The 17,143-nt window shown below is 50.4% G+C and overlaps 1 protein-coding gene across 2 annotated transcripts in view; it reads right to left on the reverse strand.

The window, feature by feature from the left end:
• Nucleotides 1-1,578: 1,578 nt before the first annotated feature.
• Nucleotides 1,579-17,143, reverse strand: part of CRY2 (cryptochrome circadian regulator 2) — a 35,342-nt gene continuing 19,777 nt past the window's right edge. For both annotated transcript variants that reach the window (XM_012452432.2, XM_064364991.1), the window contains exons 6-12: nt 15,812-15,952; nt 13,715-14,026; nt 13,328-13,479; nt 13,000-13,202; nt 12,591-12,683; nt 11,293-11,434; nt 1,579-3,897 (exon numbers count right to left, since the gene is read on the reverse strand). In XM_012452432.2, coding sequence (XP_012307855.1) covers nt 11,295-11,434; nt 12,591-12,683; nt 13,000-13,202; nt 13,328-13,479; nt 13,715-14,026; nt 15,812-15,952 — 1,041 coding nt within the window. In that variant the 3' untranslated portion in view covers nt 1,579-3,897; nt 11,293-11,294. The remainder of the gene's footprint in view (nt 3,898-11,292; nt 11,435-12,590; nt 12,684-12,999; nt 13,203-13,327; nt 13,480-13,714; nt 14,027-15,811; nt 15,953-17,143) is intronic.

Raw genomic sequence — 17,143 nt, forward strand, 5'->3', positions numbered from 1 at the left:
TCACATTCTAAGACTTGGGGCTTTTCCCTCTGCTCCCACTGTTGACTTCTTGGGATCATTTTGGTTCTTTCTGTTCCCTTCAGCACCTCCGTCCCTGCTAGGCTTTGGCCATGGTTTCTTTCTCATTGTCTCTCCCCTAAAAGGGTGTGAAGCCTGGGCTTCCAGGCCTTCAAGGCCCTGTGTTCCCTGATTGAGTCATTTCACAGAGTATGGACTAGGCCCCCAGCTTTGGTGGGTCATGGAGCCTCTGGGCAAACCTCTTTGGCTTCTCTGGTCCCTGAAGAGAACCCTAGAGACCCTGTCCACACGGCAGGACAGGACAGAAAACCTGCATACTGTGCCACAACTCGTGGAGTCCTATTTGCATACCTGGAAGGCTGACGGGTCATGCTGGCCCCTTTCCCTTGGTGTAGCACCCAGCAAGGAGCAGGAGGCACCTGCCTTGCAGAAGGCAACCCCCCCAGCTCCAGACTTAATATCCCAATAACTAAAGCCAAAGGTCGTGGCTGCTTCTCTTTTCCCTGCCCTTGGGGCCCAGAGGGGTGGCCACTACTTTCTTAGCTTTTCGTGCTCAGGCCCCTTTCCCTGGGCCCTCACATCTGCTGCCATGGTGCCTGGCTTTTCCTCCCAGGAAAGCAGTCTTGCCATCATGGCTACTAATTGTTCCTTAGAATGTGGACTAGTCTCAGCTAGGGAACATCCTCAGCAGGTCATCCTCAGCAGCAGTGTATGCACAGGACAACTCCCTCTTCCAGAATCTTTTGCTCAAGAGTAAAGGTATCTTAGCTCCAAAGGCCAATCCAAAGCCATATTAAGAGAGAGCCAGGAGAAGGGCAAGAGGGAAAGGCAGGCCCAGGTCTTGGTAGGAAGGAGGCCAGCAGGAGCTTCAGAGCAGAGCCAAGAATGAGAGAAGTCCCCAAGGCAAGTTCCTCCCCTTTCCTCCTTTCTCACTCTGTGGAGGCCAGACTGTGATATTCTTGGGCCTTGCCTTAACCCCTTCCCACAGGAGCTCATAAAGCTCTCAGTCCAAGGCTAGCATCCCCTAGCATGGAAGCAGGGCACGCTGCACAGAGAGGGGCCATTCTCTGGCCGGGGGGCAGGAAACAAAGCCAGAATCCAGTCCCTAGGCTTTGCTGTGGGCAGATTTCAACTACCTAGTCCCAGCCAGAGAGCCTGCATCCCCTCCTCACCACGGGCTGCAGCTTAAGTGGCTGCATTGAATTAAAGGATGAATTGAGGGCCTGGAGCAGGCCCTGCACTAACTGACCTGCAGCCTGGAGTTTTAAGTGGGCTGCGAGGTTGGGTGGCACTGCAGGATGGCACTCAGAACCCTCACTCTGGGCCCAGAGTGCTCTGTACTGTTCTGGTCAATTGACCTCCAACTCTTGACCAAGCTCTGGACCAACTTTTGACCAAGCTATCCTAGTCTGCAATGGTTGCTCCCTTTCTAAGGAGAAACAGGAGGCTCCTGACTCCCACAGAACCAAGATGGGTTGGCCAATAGCTTCATTCAGGCTCAGCCTTACCAAAACTCTGGTTCCCAGACCTCCCACAAGAATGACAACAGCACAACCTTACTCAGACAGGTCATTTATAAAACAAGTGAATATTCACAAACAAACTGTGGGAGAAACACGCCTTCCCAGCAATACAAAATCTCTATAAAGTGCATTTTCCCTGCAACCATCTCTTCCTTATGCTGGCCCTTGAATCAGGATCTGCGGCATTGTTTCGAGGGAGCCCTCAGGGCCACCTGAGCTGGGAGAAGGGAAGCATGAAGCCACTGTGGAGCTCTAGGCCACTGGACACACCCTCTGCCACCCTGCCCCTCCTGGCTCCAGAAGTGCACTGCCTGACTCCACTGGCAGGTTGATCTAGGAATGGGCTGGCATGCCAGGGATGGTGAAGTAGGGGTAAGTGGTCCTGCCAACCTGTACCTTAGAGAAGACAGTCAGCATCAGACAAACAGGAAGAGGAATCATCCTGCTGTCTGAAGGCGCTGCTAGTGAATACTGAATCTGCCCTCAGCCTTTGGTCTTCCCACTGTCTCAGATTTGCCCTTGCAGGTTCATTCGACTCTTTTTGGCAATGGCCCCTGATTCTCTTTCCTCTTGGCTGGAGCTGAGGGAACAGGAAAGCCCCCAACCTAACGCTCTGAATGCACACCATCACCTGTGCCCTGCTCCCCTCCCACGATGACGGGACATTTCTAGTGAGGGTGACATACATACAACAGTTGGACTCTAAAGGCAGCTCTCTGACTGAGAAAACCTGAGGATATCTCAGGAAGAAGCCTGTCAATGTGGTGGACAGCTATAGGAGATGGGTCTGGCCCCAGGGTTCTGGTCCAAGGACAGAGGACAGTGAGGGACAGGGCTGGGGCCAAAGGAATTAACAGATCTGAGGCTAGGAAAGGTCACAGGGGAGGTAGAAAGGAAAGGCCCGAAGGCCAGCTTAATGATACATGTGAGGACAAAAATCCAGACAGGAATCAGCCTCATAGCTACACGCACACACATACCCCCTCACACACACACATACACACACAGTCTTTGTGGCTCAAGTGCAGGCCACAGGGTAGAAGGAAGACTTGCTCTAGGTGACCACAGTTGTCCTTTCCATTATATCTTTCTCAACACAGGCCGTTGGCAGTGGGAAGGAAGAGGTGGGAAGCACAGGCCACTCCTGGAATGCAAGGCTTGGCTTCTCTGGGTCAAACCTCCCACCTACTGCTCCTGGAAGGGATGGTGTGCTGGGTGTGGTCTCTACTTGGTCTTCTGCCAACTGCCCCAGCAGTCCCCATCCCTGAGTCCCTCTGCCTGAGTCCTTGGCGCTCAGTTGCTGGGATCGCTGACATGGCATGCTGGATGCTGACAAGTCCAGGGCAGGCCCTGGAAGCCAACAGAACAAAGACTAGAATGGTTTCCCTGGCTGGGTGTCAGCTGTCCTCACTGGCAGCACTGTGGTGCTTTGGAGTGTGGCCAGAGAAGCCAGGGGGCCTTATGCCACTGGAACCTGGTCTCCTCCTGGTACAGTGACTGAGTCTGACCCTGGCCCCTCCACAGCTCCCGGGAAAGCTCTGAGACTGGCTCTCAGCTTCTGGGGAAGGAACAATGACAGCTGGGATTCTCTTTCTAACTTTAGGTTCTACAGCCTGAAAAGGTAGATGTGCCGTCTTAGGCTCCTATTACAGTACCAGGCATACCCCACACCCAGTCAGGTGTCGCTGTGTACCTCTGTAGGGTGGTGGAAACTTTTTAGATCTATGGCCTCATGCTCAGTCCCAGATGCCCAAGGAAGGCCCTGGGACTGAGCCCAGTAGCAGAGAATTTTAAAATAAGAAAGAGAGGCCAGGTGGCTACGTCTGGACAGCATCTATCCAATCCAGCCTGCCCAGCCTCCAGGTCAGAAAGCAGGAACTCGGCAGGGCTCCGGCTGCCTCCAGAATACCATGCTTTGGACAACAGCCAGAACTGCTGCCCTCCTGCTCCACAGTCTGATGTGAGGAGGGAGGGAAGGACGCCTAGGGAGGCAGATGCCAGAATCCTAGCTAGGGTCCTACCACTACGATCTGTTCAGACAAGGCAGCTGGCTTGCAGGAACAGGTCTTGGCTGAAAGTCACTGCCATAACCTCTAGCCTTGTGTCTAGAGGCCGGGAAACAGCACTGGCGTGCTACAGGTACTCCTCCAGCCCAGGCAACATTCAGAATCACGAGTGTAACAGATGCATGCACACGCAAACAGGCACACCACTCCCTCCTCTGCACACGCGCACACACACGCACACATGCTCGCTCTATCTCTGTCCGGTGATCAGCTTCTCTCCAGGTTGTACTCTGCTGCCGCGGTGGCTGCTTGGGCACCCAGGCTTTGCTCACGGAGCAAGGGCTCTGCAGCTGGAAGAGAAAAACAAGTGCAAAAAGAGCGTTCAGGAGGCTGCTCAGTTGCCCAGGGACACAAGCTCCTCTGGCTGCTTCTCTGGGGACACTCAGAATGGGAACTGGGAAGAGCTGAAAGAGTGAGCTGAACTGTCCACGGTACCTGGGGACAGGTTGTTGCTGGGATGCCACTGGGATGACTGAACACTGCCCCTCTGAAGTGCTGATGCAGGACAAGCTCCCCACTGCAGGCCGTTCACCAAGGGCTGCACATAGCAGAGGAGGAGGAGGAGGAGGAGGAGGAGGAGGAGAAGGCTATGTGAGAGTCACGTGAAGCCTTGGAGGATACTTACTCAGATATGACAAGTGCAGCTTCTGAATCAAGGCATAGCAGCAGCTGCCAGAGATGGAGAATCAGGAAAAAATGGCTGGAAGAGAGGCCCGCAGGGACCGGTAATTTTGAAGAGTAAGGCAATGACTGAGTTTAGAATCGGCAGGTGAACACATTTCCACAGATAGATGAAAGCACCCTGGCACAGTGCTGAAGATTGTAGGGGCAGGAGGGAGAGAGGAGACACAAGGATGACTCATTTTAAAGATTTATGACATCCGGAATCTGGGGCAAAGGGAAGAAACAGCTTCATCCCTGATAACAAAGGAAGGACAGGGTGAGCCTGCCACAAAGCTGGGTTGTCTGTTTAAATAGTGTGTCTGAAAGTCTACAGAGACACGCAGCATCCCACTAAAAGTTTGTGCAGTTTAAATGGTGGTGAGGTAGATAACAAGTAGGCTTACTAAGCCTGCCGTGAGTCAGGTACTACACACTTGTGCTGTGGCTGAATTCTGTCCCCTACAAAATTCTTATGTTGAAGTCCTAACCCCAGAAGGTGACTGTATTTGGATACAGGGTCATTAAAGAGGTAATTAAGTTAAATGAAGTCATTGGTATGGGCCCTAATCCAATATAACTGGTGTCCTTATAGGAAGAGAAAATTTAGACCCAGACAGTACAGAGGGAAGAGCATGTGAAGATACAGGGAGAAGACGGCTGTTTGTAAGCCACAGAGAGGGGCCTCAGAAGAAAAGAAGCCAACCCTGGCAACATTTTGATCTCAGACTGGTAGCCTCTAGAATAGTGAGAGGACACATTTCTGTTGATTAAGCCACCAGTCTGTGGTACTCTGTCATGGCAGCCTGAGCAGACTAACACAACTTGAGATCCCAGTAACCTTGAAGCTTGCCCTCCGTTTTTGTAGACGAGAAAACAGAAACCAGAGAGGAGAAGAAACTTGTCCAGGACAACAGCATTCATAAGTGGCAGAGCCAAGAAAGGAAATCCACATCTGTCTGATTCTCAAATCTGTATTTTTACCAGCAAGTAATCTCTATATGATAGTACTGCTCATTAAGACTTTTAAAGACTTCAAAGAAATTCAACATGGCGGCATAAAGGCTAATATCCAGAAGATATGTATGTGAATTAAGCTGTTATTAGAAAAGGGAAAATACTCTTAAAGTCAAAGACATTGGAGACAAAGATTCAGTATCAGTCTTCTGACACATGTGATGCTTTTAAAGCCACATGCTAAATGTTTTTATTGAAATATGCTGATTGTGAGCATATACTCCACACAGGGCTCTCTCTGGCCCCTGTTGTCAAACTAAAGAGATGGCTATTTTTCTGAAATAGAAAACTTTCAGGATTGCAGGATATATCATAAAAGGTCCTCCTTACCCAATATGTGCATTTTTTTGTGTATGTTTTATCCACCTTCAGGGATGGGGGAAGATAAAGGGTCCATAAAGATTCCTTAGAAAAAGTGCTCTTAATCTGGGGTTCCTGGGCCTTAAGGAGTTCAAGGATGGGCTTCAGGGGCCGTCCATGGGGCCTCTGGAGTGATGTGCACATTCCTCTCTGTGTGTGAACATGTGCAGTTTTCTGGATATGGGTTCCATTCTCCATCAGTCTCTTCAAAGTGGGGAGTAACCCAAACAGGATTTAAGAACCAATGCCTAAGCTTAGAACATACAGGGATAGAAGGATAAGGTGGATAGAATGATAGCAATTCAGACCTCTGTTGACTTTAGCACCAGTTAGTTTTGGGCAGGCTCATGAAGGGAGCTGGCAGTGTCCTGGGTTCAGAGGCCCTACTCACCCAAGTCCCTCTATGATGGTTTCAAAGCTACCAGCACAGAAAATCAAGGTTTGGAAGAACCAGCTTAGCCTTGCCTACAAAGCTAGTCAAAGGCCTGTTCAACTAGTTACTCAAGCTACTTGATCAGCAGATAAGCAGTTGGTGCTGTGCGCTTGTCCTCGAGCTAGGGCATATGTCTGTAGAAAAAGGGGTCTGGGGAAATCAAATGAGGTCTTGCAGAAAAATGATGACAGTGGCACTAAAGGGAAGGGAAGAACAGCCAAAAGGAGCCACCAAGGGAAAAATCAAGTCATAAAACATTCACTGAAAAATCAATCTCTTAGTTGGCCAACTCTTTCAACCTGTCATTAATACAAGAAACACCGAGGCAGCTAGAACATAAAGTAGCATAATGACTGCCTCCCTCCGCACCCCAATGTTGGTTAGCATGGCCTCCTGGGTACCTTTGCCCTCACACCCCTTACCATCCTTTAGATGCTATCAAGAACCCAAGTGTATAAATCCACCCGTCTCTAAGCTCCTGGCCCTGGAGGGGTGTAAACACGCCTGTAGGCATGAGATTATGCTGGCAGAGTCCACAACAGCTGAAGGTTTGGAGGAAACTTTGTTTGCAGACTGTCATCAAGGCTCAGTGTTTCCCTCCCTCCCCACATCATATTGGGCAAGGCACAGTGCCCAAGAGCTTGAGAAAGGCAGAGGGTTTGCTACCTGCTTCTAAGTGAGGGCCAGGGAAGTACAGCTGGGCCTGGATTGGGGAGAGGGCTGAAGCTCTTAGCTCAGTCTCACTCCTCAGGTCAACCACACCTTTACCCTCTTTACCCTTCCCACAGCATGCAGATTACGCAAGAAAGTGGAAGGGACAGCCATCAGTCAACACCTACTTATGAAGTGCCAGGGAAAGCGCTAGGGGGTATGAGTCTAAACTCATTTTCAGGGCAGGAACTGAGAGTTAGAGCGGTGAGACTACTTCGGTGGAGTCTCGCAAGAGGCAAGTGGCAGGTATGGGACATAGACACTGGTCTGAGTGTAATGCAGGGCTCTTTGGCCAATGCCACACTGCCTCCACTTCCACTGTTCAGCATTTTACCAATTGCTAGTGCCTTTCACCTTACAAGGACAGAGTATACAACTAAACTAGTGTCAAAAAGACATTAGGGAGAATCCAGAAGACAGGTTTTACTCAATGATTTACCCAGTCAGGCTTACCGCAGGGCCAACAAAAGCCGGCGGGGGAGGGGAAGAGGTGATCCTTGGCTGGGAACCTTTTGTATTCAATGGGGCTTTTCTTCACAGATCACTCTGTACCAGCAGAAGGGCAAATGGAACACGTGAGCTGTTTTCCTCATGGCAAAATAATTGCACCAATGAGAGAAATCTGTACACAATTCGAGGCTAATGGAATCCGGAGCCGTCAGCAGCTTTGGAGATTATGGGGAACCATTTGAAACAATAGCTATTTGGGGGCTGGCTTGTTTTTCAGTTTAGTGAATGCCGTAAAATAAAACTTAATGCAGAACAGACAGCTGGTGTGAATTTGAGGTAAGTGTGGAACCTACTGATTGGAGGCCATGTTTTCCTACCAGATCAGTTTAAATTGTAAGTGACTGTCCACCCTGTACACTGCCACAGGCCTGAGGTATTAGAAAAACAATCCAGAACTATAGAGCTCAGACCTAAAGGAGACCTCAAAAGGCCCAGGATGGGCCAACATGGTGAAATCCTGTCTCTACTAAAAAATACAAAAATTAGCTGGGCATGGTGTCATGTGCCTGTAGTCCCAGCTACTCGGGAGGCTGAGGCAGGAGAATTGCTTGAACCCAGGAGGTGGAGATTGCAGCGAGCCGAGATTGTGCCACTGCACTCCAGCCTGACGCCTGGCAACAGAGCAAGACTGTCTCAGAAAAAAAAAAAAAAAAGGCCCAGGATGTAGCCTTCAGGCTGGAAAAGAATGGCTATTCACATCTTACACCTACAGCATGGCAGAAAAGCTATGGATCCAGCCCAAAGTCACATAGTTAAAAATGACAGAGGAAATGGGGGGAAAAGGGACAAATCTCCCCCCCTCACCGCCCACAGGGATACAACTCGACACCAATTTGGGCTACAAAGCCACAGCTCTGTGGTCCACTCAGCTTAGAGTGCTGGCTCTGACTGAAGTAACACCAACATAATCAAAGACACCCGGAGAAGCAGGTGCAAGATGATAATGTGATTCCAACTGCATGGTGCATTTTACATATTCAAAGACTTTTCACATGTGGTTTTTCAATTTCTTTCCCTGACATGTATGCTCAATGGGTAGGGCAGGTGACAAGACGCTGTTATCACCTTTTTACAGATAAGGATGCGAAGCATCTTTAGGCCCAGGTGCCTCTGGCAGCACATGGTGAGACATGCTGTCCTCTCTTCTCTCAGGATTTCCAAAGAGCACAGGTGCTCCCTGCAGTCTGTCTTGGAGGCAAGTCTGAACCTGACCACGCCCTCTGACCTCTGGACTCCAACTTTAACCTTCATAGTCTAGCCTGGCCCAAATGCCCAATGAGCCACTGTGGAGGGCAAAGTAAACCTTATGAATCAGTCCTTAAAATCCCAGCAGGCTGACAATTTTCTGGACACCAGGGCAAGAGATGGGTGCTTACCTCTGCATCCTTGTCATGTCTTCCCTTGGAGTCACTGTCAAGCCTCTCAACTGGCTTTCTCTCCCCCACCTGTTCCTCTGCAGGTCCCAGCCCAATGCCTAATCTATCCTCCCAAAATACCAATTTGATCATTCCTGTTCCAAAATGCTTCTTCACTCTCAGATAGTACACCAGCAGACTCAGTGACTGCCATTTACAACCCCCCACGATCAGACCCAGCTGTAACCTTGTGTTCTTCTATGATGATAATCATAACAATACCTAAAATAATAACTGCTGCTTACCAAGGACTTAGGAGCCACGCACTTGGATAAGTGTCTTGCCTATCATGCAGTCACTGTTAGCTGTCTACCAGTATCCACACTTTCTGGTTAACAGAACCTAAAATTTGTTCAGGAGGCAATGGACCTGGCCCAGAAAATGGATTATGATTGGTCTAAGTCAGTGATTCTCCAAGTGTGGTCCCTGGACTAGCAACCCTGATAACACAGAACTGCAACCTCTTCTGTGCCCCGACCTTACTTTCTTACTCTATTTTATTGTTTTTTTCATAGCACTTATGGCCTCTTGAAATTTTAAATATTTATTTGTTTACTGTCTGTCTCCTTCCACCAATACGCACCCAAGGGGAAAGGGACATTGCCAGTCTTGTACACACCATACCCCCAATGCCTGGAATGGCATCTGGCAAACCGTGAGCTCTGGATATGTGTACAGAAGGAGTGCTGCTGCCCTTGCTGTCCCCTCTCTTTCCTCTTTGAATCAGGAATAAATGGCTGTAGCTGGGGCTGCCACCTAAGCCCAAACCAGCAACATTATTTCTGGGCCCCTTGTTAGGGAAGAAAAATAAACCCTATTTGTTTTAGCTACAGTAATTGAGCTTTCTATTATTAGCAGACTCCCCCACTTCTAGCTGACACATACAGATTTAATCACTTAATCGCTCCAACAGCAACCTAATTTATAGGTGAGGAAACTGAGTCTCATAGCGGTTAAGTCATTTGTACAAGATCATGTGAACCTTCAGCATTTTTCTGTCCTGAGTGCCCTGCTCACCGCCTGAATCCAATTCACTTTTCAGGCCCCCTAGTGCAAACGTCTGTGATGTGTTCCCTGCTTGTTCCCCTTCTGATAAGTTTGTACTGTCTGTATCATTTGTCCAGGAATTATAGGTTATTGCTCCTTTTTATCTAAGCAGACTGTTAAATCCTTGTGGCTGGACATCATATCACATTTTATATGTTTAATGCTCCCCCTTCCTCACCCACCTGCTGGCAACAATTTCACGTTGAATTGGACACCATGAACTTACTGAACAACCTTGACCCAGACATTTAACCTCTCTGTTCTTTGGTCTTCTCATCCGAAAATCAGAGTGTCAGCCAGGCAAGTTCCAGATTTGTAATGCAGGATGAACTTTGCTTAGTATCACAGAGCTAAGAGATAACAGAGGGTAGTAGGTTGCCAGTACTCCCAGGAACAAGACAGCACAGACCTGTCCATCAGCAATGTCTATGTCAAAGAGCCCAGGAAAGGTGAAGGGTGAAGGCATCAAATGCCCATCTCAGTGAGCACACAAATCCAGACACTCAAACCAGATGGCCCCAGCCTGGCCCTGAAGTAAGAAGGATCTGGAAAAAAGAACCTATCAGCTCCACAGAGAAAAATCACCCTCTAATCTAATGACGAAGACATAGCACATAAGGAACAGCTTGATGATGACTCAGAGGGGACAGGAATTTACATTTCCCCAAGAATGGCATAAAAGGCCCTTCCTGCTTTGGGAAAGGAGAAGCCAGTGTTCTGACGACATTCAGGAGGCTTCCAAGATGAGCGCTGCCAGGGAGGTACAGAGCTGCCAGGGAGGTGCACGCAAAGGTGATGACAGACTGGGTCTACTGGTCCTCAGGCAGGGCTGGGCCGAGTGAGACACAGCACAGCTTTCTGTCCAGGCTTCTCAAGGTCAGTGCTGCCCTCCACTGGCTGGCCTACAGAACATAGCCTGTGGGAGAGGGGGGTTGCAGGGAGCCTGGAACAGCCTCGGACTCTGCAATGGGCCTTTTCCCCACTGTTTCACACACAGGTCTCAGCTTTCTTTTTGTTGAGTATGAATCACTTTAATAGGTAGAAGTGCCACCTCCTACCCCCCTATGTCTCCTATTTTCCCTGAGCTAGCAAAAAAAAAAAAAAAAGGGCTTGACTTTTAAATCTCTGATAAAAGTCAGAATGGTGTGATTTTTGAGCTAAAATCATAAAAGTCATGCAGTCCCACCAGATTATTATTATTTTTAGAGATGGAGTCTCATTATGTTGGCCAGGTTAGTCTTCAACTCCTGGCCTTAAGTGATCCTCCCACCTTGGCTTCCCAAAGCACTGGGATTACAGGCATGAGCCACCACACCAGGCCCGGTGGTAAAGGTCACACAGGTATCAACCAGAAAGTACTCATTTCTTAAGCCAGGGTTGAACCCGGGCTACCATTGTAAAATGGTAAAGTTACAGATGCTGAGCTACAGCATTTCGTCTAGTTTGCTGTGTTTTTAACCTTTGGCTGGCAGGGCAGTTGCCCTGCCCCCTCCCCTCCTTCCTAAGGTTGACTCTAGGCTGCTGTCACTCACTCTCAGACATCCTTGCTTGGCAGCTCTGGGGTAGGCAACTCTGCCACCCTGGCCCGTTTGCTGAGTTCTTCACCAGGTGGTTCCTCGGCTGCTTCCAACTTGCGTTTGGGGGATGCTGGGCCACTGGGTAGTGGTCTTGGGCCTGTAGGGAAGTGTGTCAAGGGTCACATAGACTGTGTTTACAGAGGTGTTCCCTGACTGCTCCAATCTCAAGTGACGCAGCAAAATGATTCTACACTGTGCAGCGGCAGCTCTTTAGGGGACAGGGAGCACACTCATCAATGGAATGCCAGTATGCTGCGCCCCTGGCCTTGCTTTCAGCAGAGTTTTCCTGGAAATGTCTAAGGAGAACATGACCAACCAGGCTTGCTGGTAGCAGGGCCAGCTTTTGGGCCCCAAATGCCATGGGCTGCGGCCAGAGACTGATTTGGCCTGCCTGCTGTCCTTGCTTTGAAGGTGAGGCATTCCCTCGGCAACCCTGAATCAGCCTCCCTTAGCAGCAAAGAGCAGGGGCCCCGAGGAGGAGGCATGCTGCCCATGGAGGCAGCCTAGCTGGAAAACTAGAAAAACCCTTGTTCTGCCATCTCACATTCCTCATCTTCAGCCCCAAGAAGGGAGGAGGCTCAGAATGCAGTGAATCTGTCTAGTCTCTCTCTTCGCGGCCACCACCGTCTGTGCTGCCTCCTCCCTGGGCTCCCCATGCCTGCTCCAGCCTACACTGTCCAATCTCCACCCAGCAGGCTGGGGAGCTTTTTCAGGCCTAAGTTCAATCATGCCCTGCCCTACTGACTATCCTTCAGTGCACTGAAGGCTGAATCCTAGTCCTCGTCTTGGACATCAGGCCTGCCACATGCTGCTGATGCTTTATCTTCTCATCTCATTCCAGCTCTGCACTGGGACATAGCCGCCACACTGACCTCCCTTTGGTTCCTTGAATTGGCTAAGCTCGGTACTGTTTTTGAGCTTTTCCCTGCTATTCCCTGTGTCTGGAATGTTATTTTCTCAGTGTGTGGCAGGGCTGGCTCCTGCTCATGACGTGGGTCTCTGCTTACACAGGTGTTCCCTGACTGCTCCAATCGCAAATGATGCAGAGGAAGCTCTCCTTCCCCAGTCCCTCTATCATGGTTTTCCTCCAAAGCACTTGCTATCTGAAATGATCTGACTTGGTTCCTTCACTATCTGACTGCTGCAAGTGGAATGTAAGCTCCATCAGGCAAGGCCTCCTTCTGGCCTCAGTCCTGAATGACTGAAGTGGTGGCACAGGCCATGGAAGGCCACAGGGGCCAGCTGCTTCTCACCTGCACTGCTCATGCTCCCAGCCTGGCTTGAGCTGGGCTCTGCCACAGGGTGACTGAGGTCTTCTACACAGGAAGGGACAGATGCCAGGAGACCTGGGAGAGAGGCACGGAGTAATCAGAGTGCCGTCTTGCAGGACTGCAGAGGGTTACAGGGCAGGATGAAGCAAGCCGGGGTGGGGAGGGTAGGACCAAGACACTGAGGTTCCATTTCTTCCCACTGCCCCACAACTGCTCAGGGAGGCCCAGTCCATCCCGGCCTGCAGCGTCCCACACCCCAGGAAGGTAGGTCAACTTAGCCCGAAAGACAGCACTAGCCTCCCTTTGCAAGTAACTGGACATCCCCATCTGGCCCTGCTGAGCCTACAGGTGCTGTCCTTCCCTTCAGTGAGCCAAGTGTTTGTCTCCTTACAGAGTCCCCGGTAGCGTGAGAGCTGCTGGTAAATCTGCTTCATTCGTTCAATGTTGAGTCGGCTGGTCTCGGCATGGTTGACGATGGGCCGTGGGTAGTCCACACCAATGATGCACTTGGCTGCCTTCTGAATGGACTCTGGGGCATTCCAGGGCTCATAGATGTATCGAGAGGGGAACCCTTTCAATTTGGGCAGGTATCGCCTGAAATAAGATGCACCAGTTGACTTGTCAGCATACCTAGACCCTCCTTCAAAGGGCCCGGAGTATCCCATCCTAGGAGGAGGACACAGTGGTCAGAAGCCAGAGTGCCTGGTCTGCATCCTCACCTGATGTAGTCTCCACTGGGGTCCGTGCGACGGCCGAAGCCCACAGGGCAGTAGCAGTGGAAGAACTGCTGGAAGAAAGCACTGCAGGACAGCCACATCCAGCTGCCTGCGTTCACGCTGAAATCTGCATCCAGGAGCAGCTCATCAAATACCTAAATAGGGGAGGGGATGATCAGCCTCCTTGGGGACCTGCTGCCATGTTCCTTCCCAAGTCACCACAGTGCCCCCAGGAGCCAAAGCCCTTCTGCTGAAGGCAAGCCACAGAAGATCTGGAGGGGATCTCCTGGACCCAGAAATCCCAACCCATCCCTCAGCCCAGAAGGGGGCTGCCCTTTGCTGCGCCTGACCAGAAGGTATAGGCCAGCTTTTTGCTGAGAGAGCACTCACCCGGACCCCGCTCTCCCAGCTGACCCAGAGGTCCCCGCGGGTCAGGAAGCAGGCCACGGCGTGCCGGGCCAGGTGGTGGATCCAGCCCTCCTGCCTCAGTTGGGTCATGATGGCATCAATCCAAGGGAAGCCTGTCTTGCCCTCAGCCCACTTGGCCAGGGCCTCAGGATTGCGGTCCCAGGGGATCTGGATGCAGATGGGGTTCCCCTCCATGCGGTCAAACCTGGGGTTGTTGGTAGCTGCCGTGTAGAAGAACTCTCGCCATAGGAGTTGCCCAAATAGGGAGAGGGGAGGTGTGCTGTTCCGCTTCACCTGAGGGTAGGGTGGCACATGAGTACAAACACTCGCCCAGCTCTCAGCATGACGCCTCTCAGGTGTCTTCTACAAAGGAATCTGGGCCCTCCACAGACCCGGTGGCTCAACCCCAGATGTGGAGGAACTATCCCCTAGAAGCGGCACAGCGTGCCTGCAGGTGCAACACCCAGGCCCTGCCTGCACTGTGCCACTGCTCTGAGCAAGAAGAAAGCTACAGAGGGCCGGGCAGTGGGAAGGAACCTCACCACAGGACTCTGCACTAGGAATCAAATTTCCCAAGGCTGGTCATGTTCCTTGTCCTCAGAGTTCCCTGTTTGGCTCCACCTTTTAGACAGTCAAAAGGAGTTTTCCTATCAGCACACATGAAAAATGCTGTCTAGATTCTGGTTGAATAAGTTATACACACAGCCTGGATCTGTGACCATAAAGTAATTAAGAAATCAGACCTCCAAGCAAATAATGACTTCCCTAAAGCCACAAGATTACTCACCAGACTGGCAAAGCTACCCCATGCCACAAAATCTAAAAAATGGCAAGGATGGGGAGATAACACTAAAAAAATGTAGATATGGCCAGGTGTGGTGGCTTGCCCCTGTAATCCCAGAACTTTGAGAGGCTGAGGTGGGTAGACTGCTTGAACCCAGGAGTTTGAGAACAGCCTGGGCAACATGGCGAAACCCAGTTTCTACAAAAAATACAAAAAAATCAGCCAGGTGTGGTGGCATGAGCCTGTAGCCCCAGCTACCTGGGAAGCTGAGGTAGGAGGATCTTCTGAGCCCGAAAGTTTGTGGCTGCAGTAAGCTATGATCATACGACTACACTCCAGCCTCAGTGACAGAATGAGATCCTGTCTCAAAAACAAACAAACAAAAACAAACGCAGACACAACAGCTAGGCATGGTGGCTCACACCTGTAATCCCAGCACTATGGGAGGCTGAGGCAGGAGAATTGCTTGTGCCCAGGAGTTCAAGACCAGCCTGGGCAACATAGCAAGACCCCATCTCCACAAAAAATTTTAGAAATTAGCTTGGCATGGTGGCACACACCTTTGGTTCCAGCTGCTTGAGAGGCTGAGGCAGGGGGACTGCTTGAGCCCAGGAGTCTGAGGTTGCAGTGAGCTGTGATCAGGCCACACTAAACTCCAGCCTGGGTAACAGAGCTAGACTCTGTCTCTTAAAAAAACAACAGAAACAAAAAAATCATAGGCACAAGATGATGTGATCACTCTGAATGTTGACTGTGTTGCCCTCTCTCCTTCTGGGGACACTTAACACAGGCTTATTTGCTTCTTGTCTGTATAGCACAGCTCTGTGTGCAGTCTCTCCAGACCACTCCCCCCATCACTGATGGACAACTGCTGCTCCTAGACTCCACTTCTGAACGCTGTGGACATAGCCCAGAGGGGGAAGCTGCGCTCTTCAGCTGCAGACTGGCTCCAGCCTCACCCTCTCCATGCCTCTCACCTGGGGACCTCACCCCCATCCACCAGCTGCCAGAGGATCTGCCACCTCTAGAGTCACACCTGAGGCCTGCTTTCTGCCTGCCCTTCTGCTCTACATGATGGCCTGGGCTTCATTCTGGTGGGCAGTTCACTCTGTGCTTGCCCCTGCCCTGTGGGATATTGACTCTTCTCTCCTCTGGACTATCTGCACACTTAGGCCCTTCCAGGGGCCACAGCCCAACCCCCTCCCACCAATGCCTTTTTTTTAACGGCAACTGACAAGCCCAAAAGGCCTGGCTGCAGGCCTTAGCTACGACTTGGGCAGGTATGTCCCTCTTACCTTTTTATAAAGGTCCCACAGGCGGTAGTAGAAAAGGCGGCAGGAGAGACAACCAAAGCGCAGGTAGGGGCTGAGGCCTGTGGGGCTGGCCAGGAGGGAGTTGGCGTTCATTCGGGGTCTCTCATAGTTGGCAACCCAGGCCTACAGCAGAAAGAGAAGGTGGCAAAAGGGAAGGCCTAGATGTTACAGATGAAAAAATGGAGGCATTGGATGGTTAAGGAATCTGCCTAAGGTCACAGAACAGCCAGCCATGGGGCCAGCACTTGAACACTGTGCTCGTCCAGCTGATTCTGAGACGGAATCAGCAGACCAAACAGCGACTTCCCTGACTTGCTCTTTAATTTGTGGGGTGATTGTGAACATGTTTTTATATCCCTCAGCTACTTATCTATTAAATAAGAACAAAATTTCCAATCTCCTGTGGATTAAAATGATATGAAAGAATTGTGAAAGCACTGAATAAACTCTCTAATTATACAGCAGGAAAAACAGCTTCCATTTTACAGAAAACAAAATACTTTTCTCAGTCCCTTCTCTAGTCACTAGGGGCCCTGAGGTTGTATCACGGACACCAGGGACTTCCACTATTGTTCAACAGCAGCTGGGAAAGAGGAAATTTCCAATCCATTCCTGGGGACCAACAGAGTCATTCACTTCTGGAGCCATGTGTCATATAATATTACTGGTCGTGTTTTTATCATCACTGGTTGCTGGCATAGGACTTTACTTTCCTAACTTGCTATTTCATGCAGTCTCTCATTATCGTTGCCCAGGCTGGAGTGTAGTGGCATGATCTCAGCTCACTGACACCTCCACCTCCCGGGTTTAAGTAATTCTCCTACCTCAGCCTCCCAAGTAGCTGGGATTACAGGCACATGCCGCCACACCTGGCTAATTTTTGTACTTTTAGTAGAGATGGGGTTTCGCCATGTTGGCCAGGCTGGCGTCGAACTCCTGACCTCAGGTGATCCACCCACTTCAGCCTCCTAAAGTGTTGGGATTACAGACGTAAACCACTGTGCCTGGTCTCACTCTCTTAACAATCATCCGAGGCATCATTTGTCACTACCTCCTTTTGAAAACAAGGAAGCTAAGTTCAAAAGGTTCTGTGACTCTCCTGGGGGTTACTGAGACGGTAAGAGACAAGGCTAGGGGTGAACTTGGCTTCTGACTCCAGGTTCCATTCTCTTTCCATTACATCTAATAACTACACATTCTTAACTCCCGACATCCTCTCCTCTCTCCATGATGACTGTTTCACAATCTTGATTCTCCTCAGGCCTCCTGCTCCACACTTCCCTAGAAGTGGAAGCCATCAGGTGGGAAACACCT

Source organism: Aotus nancymaae, unplaced genomic scaffold (genome assembly GCF_030222135.1).
Source record: "Aotus nancymaae isolate 86718 unplaced genomic scaffold, 86718_ANA_hifiasm-v0.15.2.pri h1tg000059l, whole genome shotgun sequence".
Lineage (NCBI taxonomy): Eukaryota > Metazoa > Chordata > Mammalia > Primates > Aotidae > Aotus > Aotus nancymaae.